Source organism: Gorilla gorilla, chromosome X (assembly GCF_029281585.2).
Source record: "Gorilla gorilla gorilla isolate KB3781 chromosome X, NHGRI_mGorGor1-v2.1_pri, whole genome shotgun sequence".
Taxonomy (NCBI): Eukaryota; Metazoa; Chordata; class Mammalia; order Primates; family Hominidae; genus Gorilla; species Gorilla gorilla.
This window is the reverse complement of record NC_073247.2, coordinates 162,647,540-162,658,938: the sequence shown is the minus strand read 5'-3', so window position 1 is coordinate 162,658,938 and position 11,399 is coordinate 162,647,540. Positions and strand designations below refer to the sequence as shown.

The window sequence follows — 11,399 nt, the reverse complement described above, 5'->3', positions numbered from 1 at the left end:
ATTGTTCATTCCTGAATATTTTATTCTTTTTGATGTTATTGTAGATATTTAAGAGAATGTTTTCTTAGTTTCAGATTGTTCATGGCTGGTATATAGAAATACTAGTTTTTGTATGTTAATCTTGTATACTGCAGCTGATCAATTCATTTTTCTAGCAGTTTTATTTGGAGATTCCTTACGGTTATCTGTATACAAGGTCATATCATCTACAAATAGACATAGCTTTGTCTTCTCAATTTCAGTCTGGATGTTTTCTTTTTCTCTTGCCTAATTGCCCTGGCTAGAACTTCTAGTACAATCATGAATAAACCCATGGGTTTTCCTAAACGTCCTATATCAGGTTGAGGAAGTTCCCTTCTACCCTTGTTTTTATCATGAAAGTGTTTGTCAAGGTTTTTGTGTCTATTGAGATGCTCATGTGTGTCTTTTTCCTTTTATTGATATGGTATCCCAGCTTCTTTTGAAAGCTGAAATCGTAGGATGCCCAACATATAAAATAGGGTGGGAGGCTGCTCTGGTTGAAGCAGTAAGGGAAGCTTGGGGCCGCCAAGCTGGCTCAATGGCCTTTCCTTACCAGGTAGCCTTGGGCTCCACAGAAAACTGAGCTGGGAGCCAAGAACAGCAAGCGGTCCCTGTGGCTCTCCTCCAGAACTCCTTGTTGGGCATGGCTGAGTCAGCCAACTAAGCCCAGACCCTTGGCCTCGAGGAGCCCTGTGGGCAGGGCTGGCTGATTACAAGTACCCAACCACTTTATCAAATAGTAGCTCGTTAGCATCCTGCAAATTGCCTATTTATCCCGGTCCAGGGCTTCAGAGCCAACTCCCCCTTATGCCTCGGGCCAAGAGGTTGATCTTGGGGCTTTGGAGTCCTTAACACTCGCGTCATTTTGATGGTATCATTCCACTAAATGTTAGTAGTTCAGATCTATGGTTACCACGAAGTTTGTACTTCTAAAACCTTGATGATAATCAACCAAAAGTACAGAGGTTCAGTATCTCAGACAGATCGCAGACAGCCCACTGATTACTTTTTGGGAAGAGTGATTAAGAAACTTTATTACAGAAAATGAATGCATCCAACGTCCCCAAATACATTTGTGACAAGAACAGACACACACAGGAGACACAGACAATAGTCACTACATCACAGCCTTGTTCTTTCCGAAGGATAAAATGTCATTTAAGAATGGGGTGAGGTGGTTAGAGGGAGTAGGTACTATCCTTTTAAATGGGGGGGAAAAAAAAAAGCAACAGGTTGGCATCTTAAGAACACACACAGTGGGCCCAGAAACCAAGCTAAGCCTAAGCCTTAGGTAACATCATGCCACTTACATCATCTCAGAGAAACTAGGGCATTATTCCACTAGAAGAGCAATCTTGCCACAGTGTGAAAACGTTGAGTAGTGATCTTGCTGCCCCAGCTAATGGACCAAGTGGCCTCAACTTGACAGCCTCTTTAAAACTCAATGTTTGCCTAATCAAAGATCATCTGGCTAAACTGCTTCCCCACTTCTGCTTAGCTACTTTGGAAGCACAAAAGTTACCCCTTTCCATCCTCTGCCCTTCCCTGGTTGGTACATCTAGTTATGAGATAGACGCGCACCACTTAACAAATCACTCCCTTTTGACTGCAGGTTCTCTTCCGTATTTGACGAGGCTGGCAACAGCTCCCGAATCTTGGCCTAGCACATCATGAATTGGGAAGCTAAAGCTTTAGCTTAGAATGCCAAGTGACATGGCTGAAGCAGGAGGGGAAATTCTGGAACAAGGGCCTCTGGGCAAACCTCACAACCGAGTTTTTTAAATTAGTGGTCATTTTCTAGAACTAGAGGAACACATTCAGGACAAACAGTTCTGATGGGAGAGCGAATGGCTATGAATACATAGAGATCAGGCTGTGACCGTGACCATAACTCGTACTCATCCAGGACCCGACAGGGCGGAGAGGACACCGCCTCCAGACATGCAAGTTTCTGAACAGTGAATTTTAAGAAAAAGCTGCTTTCTCTTAAAATTAATACCACAAAAACACTCCTGTGTGTTTCATAGCCTCAAACATACACACCCAAATATTAATGCTGGGCAACAGCAACACTCACCCACAACACAGTACTGTATCCTTCATTGCTACAGACAGTAATGATGTATATACACATCAGCCTTCAAAATGGTACTGTCACCACTTGCTACTGTGGCCATCTCCCCTCACCCCAACCTGGATAAAATGTTAACACTACCCACTAATATAACCACTGACACACAAACCAAGCTCCTTCCAGTTTAACATTGAACATCAATCTACATTTCCAGTGAATGAGCTAAACTTACGAGTAGGCCATTCAACTTTTCATGATACATTTAGTGCTTAGAAATGGTTGATTCCATTAGCCTGCCCTATAGCTCAGGTGACCCAAGATGGAGCCTATCATCTTCCTTGGGGTGTTTGGTGTTTCGAAGTAGGAGCAAAAAAAGGATACCGTCCCCTACCCCACCACCCCATCCCACATACCCTCACTGGCATCCAGGAGACCAGCAGCAGGCTCAAGACCCCAAATGTTGGGCACCACAAATAATGTGATATGTGCCAGGAGCACGGGGGGTAGGGGTGAAAGAGAAAAAAAATAAGGCCTTAATTTTTGACACACCATACACTCTGAAATTGCTGTTTAGCAATGCATTTGGCCCCACAAAATAGGGGGTGGAGGTGGGACAAAAGTTAAACCTAGATAGCCTCAGTCCTAATCACCCACCTTCCTATACCTTGGAAGGCTGCTGAACCTTGCCTATGTCGTTCTCCTAACTCCTCCAGACTTCATCTGAATGCCACTCAGACACAAACAAAATCACACAGTAGCTTCAAGTAGCCCTCTCCTTCATCTCAGCCCTAAGTGAGCTGGCCACTGAGTAATAAAAGAAGCTACCACATTTATAGGGAGGCCAGTCTCCAAATACAATGGAGTGGGGGTTTGTTCACTGCTGTGAGTCAGAAATTGACTGTTATAATAGAGAAGAGTTTTAAAAATGTAATACTGTTTATTTAACTTCAAAAACATTTCAGCATTCTAAACATACAAAAAAAATAACAGAACGTTGCGAATCGTGTTTAAGTACAGGAGGTTCTTGAACTTTCATTGATGCAGTGACTCTTTGCTTTGCTGACAATGAAGAGTTCTATAGTTTGTTTAAAAACAAAGTTTAAAAACTACCGCACTTAAAAAAAAAAATATTCTCATGCCAGCTGACCCCCCTTTGTCCACAGCTAAGATGGCAGCAGAATGCTATGTCACTATATACAGAAACAAGACAACCTGAAGCTAAATGGATGCCCCCTGCAGAGTCAACAGGTCCAGCCTCACAGTGCACGCCCTGAGCTACAGCCTCTCCAAAAGGCATCTTCCCCACAGCCTCAACGCCGAGCAAGGAGCATCAAAAGAGTTTGTCTCGGTTGTTTTGTTCTTTTTACAAACTATAGATATATACAGTTGAAAACTCAGGATTTCTAGCCAATAACCATAGTTACCACCACCTTACAAATAAAAAGAAAATGCCAAAAACATCTTTAAATGCCTTGTCACACCAACAGCAAAGTGCACAGAGTGAGGAGAACACGAGAGTGCCTTTTCATTTTAAAAATGTTTGGAAATATGTACAACTTTGATACAGTTTCAGGGTGCTCCAGACACCCATGGCCACTTCATGTAAACCACTGACAATTTCTAGAGCACTTTGAGAGACTACAATATGATCGTGATCAAATTTTGTAATTAAACCTAATGAGGGCAATAGACACTTCTCAAATAAGAGATGTGTCAATTACGGCGCTCCCCTACTCTAAGTATTCACAAGGAGACAGATAAACAGCTTCTTTATTCATCCTCCTCCTCCTCCTCCTCCTCTTCTTCCTCCTCCTCTTCTTCATCTTCCTCTTCCACCTTTTTCCGGGCAACTTTAGCAGGACCCTTTGCACCATCAAACTTTCCTTTCGACTTATAGTCAGCAACATCCTAGAGGAACAGGGACACATTTCAAATGAGTATGCGGCTGTTTTAACACAAAGTAGAAACATGCAGTCCTCATCTCAGGTAAGAGGACAGGAATTGAAATCAAGTAAGACAGTGCTGCTATCATATATATTTGAAGTGTTTCCATATATGAATTTGGTTCTTAGCCATTCGAATTTAAAAGTTAGTGGGTGTTCAAGTGTCCTTCAAGTCACATTAGTAGCACTATCAAATCCTCTGTTACCATTTTTTTTTTCTTAAAGAGTAAGCAAAATTTTTCAAGCCTGAAGTTGTCCCCAAAACAAAGACCTGTCAAAAAAGAGCATGAACACCAGCACCCGTAGCTACCTTGCAGGGGGATGGGCCCTTGAGCGCTATGCTAAGTACTCAGCCCAGCAAAGCTGCCACATGCCCTGAAACCTACTGATAACAGAGCCACTGCCTGTTCACCAGTCCAGGCTACCAGCCCCACCTTACCTTCTCATACTTCTCCTTCAGCTTTGCCGCCTTAGTGATGTAAGGCTGCTTTTCACTGTCATTTAAATTATTCCACATCTCACCCAGCTTTTTTGCCACGTCTCCAATAGAGATGCCGGGGTTTGTGGATTTGATCTTGGGGCGGAATTCTGAACAGAACAGGAAGAATCCAGACCTTGGAAGAATTACATACATTACATGAGAAACCACAAAAAATTTGAGTTAAAGTTGAAATCCCACATTCCTGAGAAGCATCTCCCTCCTACCACTATGACTTCTCCCTAAAGTGAAGTAATCTATGATACCATATACAATGCTACAAAGTTGTAGGTTCTAAAATATATAAGGTTAGAAAAATATATGGTGCGCGGCTCACGCCTGTAATTCCAGCACTTTGGGAGGCCGAGGCAAGCGGATCACCTGAGGTTGGGAGTTTCAGACCAGCCTGACCAACATGGAGAAACCCCGTCTCTACTAAAAACATAAAAAAAAAATTAGCCGGGCATGGTGGTGCATGTCTGTAATCCCAGCTACTCAGGAGGCTGAGGCAGGAGAATCACTTGAACCCAGGAGGTGGAGGTTGCGGTGAGCCAAGATCACACCTTGCACTCCAGCCTGGGCAACAAGAGCGAAACTCCATCTCAAATATATATGTGTGTGTGTGTGTATGCATATATAATATATATGCGTATATATATGCGCATATATATATGGTGCTCTGTGTGTGTGTGTGCGTATGCATATATAATATATATGCGTATATATACGCGCATATATATATGGTGCTGTCCCAATCTTTCAGTTACTAGGAAAGGCATAAAGAACATACTTCAAGGACCCTAACAACCAAAACTAGAGTGCCTCCTTCACAATGGAAAGGCCAACAGACAACCACTGTGAATGTGCACGCACAGCCCACAAACACTTCAGCCTTAACCACAGACAACGCTGGCACTGCATCGTAAAGCCCAAGTACAGAATGGTTTGCAGAGGTATTGCCATCTTTTAAGTATCTTTTAAAAAATATTTCATTTTGAAATGAAATACAGGACGACCAAAAAACCAAATCTTCCAAGCAGAAGAAAAGGTATTAATTGTTATCTTCAATCCTACAGTCACTTACGGTGGCCTTTTGGGAGCATTAGGATCCTTCTTCTTCTTGCCTCCCTTAGCTGGTCCATAATCCTTCATTTCCCGATCATAGCGCACTTTATCTGCCTTTGCCATTTCATCAAATTTAGATTTCTCTTTCCCGGACATCGTCTGCAAAGAACAGGACTCGTTAAATCCCTCGATGCAGTGAACACATACCTATTCAGTTTCCTGTGATTAAACTGGCAGTTGCTAGAACCACTTGCAAAAGGGGGTAGGTAAAGGCCTGAAACCTGTGCAGGGCCTTAAAAAAATAAAAGCACACACACAAAATTCTTAAGACAAGCAAAAATGATTCTAAGTAAAAGTAAAAGAGGAAGCAAGCAGCTATCTGGGAGAAACTCTGAAGGTAAGTAACCCCAAAGTGAGAAACCCAACTAAGACTAGTTTGAAGGGTACAAAAGAAAAATACCTTCCACCTCTCAGAGCACTTCTTGGAAAATTCCGCAAAATTGACAGGGACCTCCGGGTTTTTCTTCTTATGTTCTTCTCTGCATGTCTGCACAAAGAAGGCATAAGCGGACATCTTGCCCTTTGGTTTCTTGGGGTCACCTTTAGCCATCCTGACTGTGATAGAAGAGAAACAAAGAAATACAATGAGGAAAAGCAAGGAGGAATTGACAAGAAGTACAAGACGTACCAAAGGCAGAGCAAAATTAAAACTACACTTGCTGTTAGGAAGTCCCCTTCCCCCAATGCTGGACACCAGTGGCAGAAGGCAGAGTAGGAAAGAAATCAGCTTCACTGTCGCTTGTCATTTAACTTTTGACCAGCACGAAGCGCGCTGGTTTGCGAGTTACTTCTCAAAAGCGATCAAGTGCTCCAGATGGAGCCGACCCAAGTAGGGTACTCAGTGTTACGTTTACAGAACTGCTATGTTTTGGAAACTACAATCACAAAGTGGGAAGGGTACAGAGAGGACACATTTGGTGGGTGATAGAAGCTTGAAATCTATGACTTAAGACTATCTGGTCATCTGCTAACTGTTAACACAATTAAAAACAACAACTCTTACCACTGGTGAACACAAGACCAAAGCAGGAGAACTATATGTAGGGGACATCTGAAATTGTCACTATTGTTGATGTGTTTTGGCTTATAAAAAAAATGGCTTTACAACACGGGAGATCTGGAAAGTGAGCAGGTACCCCCGTACTATTAGTTCAATTCATCACTTCGTCACTATCTAAAGGGGGAGGGTGTATAAAAAGGGCTAGTCGTGCTCATCTGTAACCCAGAACGCAGGTCCAGCCGAGAACACTTTCTCCAAAGTTTCCAAATCAAAATGCAGCTGCGGCATGTCATCGTCCCTGTCCCACCCCCCAGCTTCCCGCCATCTTTTCCTTTTCCCACACCCAAGGTCATCATGTAAAACTAAAGAGCTCCCCTTGGCAGCAGCCGCCCGGGAGGCTGCCCAACAGAGACCCGCAGCGGCGGCCCGGGCGGGGCGGGACCGGGAGCGGGAGCGGGGGAGTCCCGGCCGGCAGCAGGCAGCTCGCCTCGGCCCCCGTGCCGGGTCACCGGGACACCCGTAATTCACCTTCCATTTTGTCAAAAGCCTCCTGATGAAAGAAAGTGCCCCTGAAATCCGCCGCTGTCATCCCCGGGGGACGCGCGGGGCCGGGGGCGGCGGCGGTGGCGGTGCGCGGGGGGTGTGCGGCCGGGCCGGCGGCAGCCGCGGCACTGGTGGCGGCGTCCGCCGCGCCTCGGAGTCCCACTCGCTAAAATGGCTGATCCGCGCGCGGCCGGCGCGGGCGGCGGCGACATCGGCGAACAAAGCGGCCCGGGCCCCGCCGCCGCCGCCCGCCCGTCGGCCCCCACCCCGCCCCGCCCCGCCCCGCCCGGGCCGCCCGGGGGCTCGGGGGCCCGGGCCGGACCTCCCCGCCCCCCGGCGCGGGGCGCACTCCTCGGGATAACAAAGGCGCCCGTGCAGCCATGACGCTCGGCCGCTCCAGGGCCCGCAGCGGCGCCCCCGGCCCTCCGCGCCGCCCGCCCCGGGCCGCGGGCGCCGGGGCCGAGGCCGGAGCCCGCCGGGCGCCCCGCCGACCGCTCCGCCCGCCTCCCCTGCCCTTACCGGAGGCCAGCGCCGCGCCAGCCATGTTAGCGGCGGCGGCGGCGCCCGGCGGGCGGGAGGCGAGCGGGGGGCGGCCGGCCCGCGCCCCCCCGGGCCACCGGGCGCTCCGCGACGGCCATGTTAACGCAGAGCCAGCGGCGTAGCCTGCGGGCCCGCGCGGCGCCGGGCCAAGCCCGGGAGCGAAGTTTGCCCGTGCGGCGGCCCCCGGCGGGCACCAGCCGCGCAGCCCCCGGCGGGCACCGGCCGCCCGTTCCCCAGTGGAGTCCGTCGCGGGCCGGGGAGCTCCCGGCCCCCTTCCCGCTGCCGCCGCCCAGCGCCGGGACGCGCGCCGCCCGAGCCCAGAGCCCACAGCCCGCAGCCGCCCCTCTGCTCGCCCAGCCGCTGCAGCCGCAGCTGCCCAAACATCTGGCCTCGGGGGCCCTGGGTTCCCGGCTGCGGCCCCTGGGGCCGCCACGGGCTGGCGTCCGCCGAGGGGACCGACCCCCGAAAGCGGGGAGCTCGGGGAACGCATTGGAAAAGTTGAAACACCTGAATTGCTTCTTCCTTCCCGGCCGCCTAGCAGGAGGGAAGGCGGAGGGGGCGGGAAGGGAATGGGGAGTAGAGGCAGGGGGAGGCGGCGGCAGGGCGCGCTCACGGCGGCGCGGGCCGGAAAGTTGTGCGGGCGCTGCGGCGGCGGCGGCGGTGGCGGCGGCAGCAGGAGCGGGCGGTGCGAGACGTACCTGTATTGTTCGCTAGTCTGGGCAGCGCAGGGCACGACGCGCGGCTCAGCGTTCCCCAGCCTCGCGCTAGCTGCCTCCACGAGAGCCGCCTGATTGGCCAGCGGGCTCTGCCGTTTAAAACAGCCTCCTCGCCTGGCCATTGGCTGCGGGCCTCATGCATATTAAGCAGGCGTGGACGCCCATTGGGCGCGGCTGCTGGGATCATTCATTCAAACAGAACGACCCGCCGGCGCCGGCTACAGAGGCCAAACAGGGAAAGACCTAGTCTCGCTTGCCCGCCCCGCCCACCTCGCCAGCCCCCTCGGGGAACAGAACTGGGATCGCCAAGGGCTTTGAAGAGGTGGCCCTGCGATTCCCGGAGGCCTCGGCCTCTGGCGTGGGAAGATGAAGTCCAGCCCCGCTGCGCTGCCCTCTGCTCCCGCCGCACCGCGGCCTTGGCGCCCCTGGCCTCCAGTCAGCTCCCCTGCCCGGGGAAACACCCCTGGGCCCACCACGAAGGGCCGATGGTAGACCACCTCTACCCGGTTCGGCCGCAGCGCCGCGACAGAAACGCGGCGGCAGCTCGCTCCTCGATGCCTGGCGGAGGGCAGCTGCTTGCTCGCCAACACCTCGGGATTTGGCCCTCGGATCTCGCTGCCTATCCGAAAGCCACCTGATTCCGCTTCTGCGGATCGTGCTCAACTAGGCTCTTTCCACTAAATGCCAGGTCTTTATTTGCGCCCGAAATTGCGGAACCGACGGGCTAAAAGAGGAAAACAAAATTTGGCAAGAGCAGAGAATTTGTGAGAAATTGTAGTTTTGTGGGCAAAGAATAACACTTTTCTTCTTACCCTCTTCACTGCCTCGGTTCAAGGCCCTCATTCCCTCTGCTCTCCTGACACACCCTAGAGCGAAGAATTAAAGCTTCGGGAATGAACGAGTGAATGAATGAATGAATGGGATTTGACTTGATCTCCACTTTGCCATTGGCTGGTGGTATGGCCTTGAGCTAGTCACTTCTTTGGGGATTCAGGCAATGTTTTTCAAAGTATACGAGCCGCAGTGTCACTTCTGTAAGGGATGTTCTGAAATTCGTGGGGCCTGTGCCTGGATGACTGGCAGGTGTTGCTGGAATTCAATAAGAGGAAGGAACGGCCAGGGATACTAAATATCCTACATTGCATAGGACAGTCCCACGCAAGGAAGAAATATTCCACTTCAAATGCAAGTATCAGCCCTATTTGGAAAGAAAGTATCTGAGGGCCCTTGCCTGGAAAGAATGAAAGGGTGAGAAAAAGAGCAGTTTAAAGATTGACAGTTGGAGAAAATAATGCAAAGGAAGAGATGTCATGAGTTTGGTTTTTCTTTTCTTTGAAAGGCCAAGAGATCCAGCTATTTATGAGTCCTATATTCAGAAATAAGCCCCACCAGAACATGAATTTTCCAAATGCTGCTTCCAGAAACCGTGGCTGAGTTTGAGGTGTGCAAAGGATCTGGCTTCACAGGGCACCTGCTTCTTCACCCCTACGCCCCCTCTTACCAACTCCTCTGAGCCTCCCAGCCAAGCCTGAGCCCCTGAAGCTGGTGCTGTTGGCTCCCATCATCAAGGTTCCAATCCAGATCAAAAGGCAAAGATAGAGGCCAAGCGCGGTGGCTCATGCCTGTAATTCCAGTACTTTGGGAGGCTGAGGCGGGCGGATCACGAGGTCAGGAGTTCAAGACCAGCCTGGCCAATCTGATGAAGCCCAGTCTCTACTAAAAATACAAAAAAATTAGCCGGGTGTGGTGATGCATGCCTGTAGTCCCAGCTACTCGGGAGGCTGAGGCAGGAGAATCGCTTTAACCTAGGAGGTAGAGGTTGCAGTGAGCCAAGATCATGCTACTGCACTCCAGCCTGGGCAACAGAGCAAGACCCCGAAAAAAAAAAAAGGCAGAGATAGTGCTGCTTTTGACAAGAGCAGGCAGGTATTGTGTCACTAACCCAGGTCCCCACTACAGACTCAGGAGTTCAGAGATCTTAAGGCCACCTCATCCATCCCTCTGTCCTGTTAGAACTAGCTGAGTGGTTGCCTGCCTTCTGCTTGCATATCTCCACTCATAGGGAGCTTACCATCTTCCTTCATGGCAGTTCCTTCCATCTCCAGCCACCTCTGAGCCTTAAGGTCAACATCTCCACACAGGGTAATCCCTCACCCTTCAGAGAGTTCATGGCAGGCCAGGCCTTTTCTCCAGACAGACAGCCCCTCCCTGCTCCTTCTACAACCAGTTTCCTAGGGCCTGACCTGCCCAAGCCACTCCCTCTTCCCCTGTCTCCACAAGGCCTAGAGGGGAGCAGGGTTTCCACAAGTGATCTGACCAATACTTCGCCTCTGCCAGAGCACCCTAGCCTCTCAAGGTTGCCAGGCCTTTCTAGACCAGAGATTCAAGTTGGGGTCCAGCTACTGCCCAGCAACTGCCCACAGTGGCAAGTGACACGGCACAGTTGGCAGGCACCTTGGTGGGGGAACCAGGGTGGTGGGCCCTTGGATGGATGACAAGGGTCACACAAGCCCATGCCAACTCACAAGCAGCACATGTATACACGTACTCACGTATGGGCACACCCAGGGCATTCCCAGAGGCAGCAGCTTCAAGGGCAAACCAGAGAAATAAGAGCATCTCCCAACCCAAACTGGCCCCCAGTTACCACCCTCAAGATCCATGCTTCCCTGCCCCACTGCCCCAACCCTGCCCATTGACCATCTATTTCTCCCCACATACTTCGAATGATGAAAGGATTGCGCTTACGCGCAGGAAGTATTTCCATCCTTTGCATAGGAAATATTTCGATCTCTGCTCTCAAGAAAGCTACCTCTTATATGGAGCTGAAGCACTTGGCCTGAAGCTGAACTACAAACTGGTCATTGTCAGAACATGAACTCACAGAACATGACTATGACATCACTGAGTGACAGAGATCCAAAGATGGCTCCCTGCTCCTCCCCATCCCCCCAGCTGC

At 50.3% G+C, this 11,399-nt stretch overlaps 1 protein-coding gene across 4 annotated transcripts; it reads right to left on the bottom strand.

The window, feature by feature from the left end:
• Window positions 1-1,027: 1,027 nt before the first annotated feature.
• HMGB3 (high mobility group box 3) lies at window positions 1,028-11,299 on the bottom strand. 4 transcript variants are annotated; one of them, XM_004065015.4, is made up of 5 exons: window positions 11,162-11,299; window positions 6,042-6,196; window positions 5,601-5,740; window positions 4,478-4,652; window positions 1,028-4,003 (listed from the first exon to the last, which is right to left on the bottom strand). In XM_004065015.4, exons 1-5 carry the CDS (start codon window positions 11,214-11,216, stop codon window positions 3,866-3,868), a joined length of 663 nt encoding a protein of 220 aa, XP_004065063.1. In that variant the 5' UTR covers window positions 11,217-11,299; the 3' UTR covers window positions 1,028-3,865. The 4 variants fall into 4 exon arrangements, with proteins under 4 accessions (XP_004065063.1, XP_004065062.1, XP_004065064.1 ...); XM_004065014.5 differs by lacking the exon at window positions 11,162-11,299 and adding an exon at window positions 8,423-8,550; XM_004065016.5 differs by lacking the exon at window positions 11,162-11,299 and adding an exon at window positions 8,232-8,518.
• Between the last annotated feature and the right edge of the window lie 100 nt (window positions 11,300-11,399).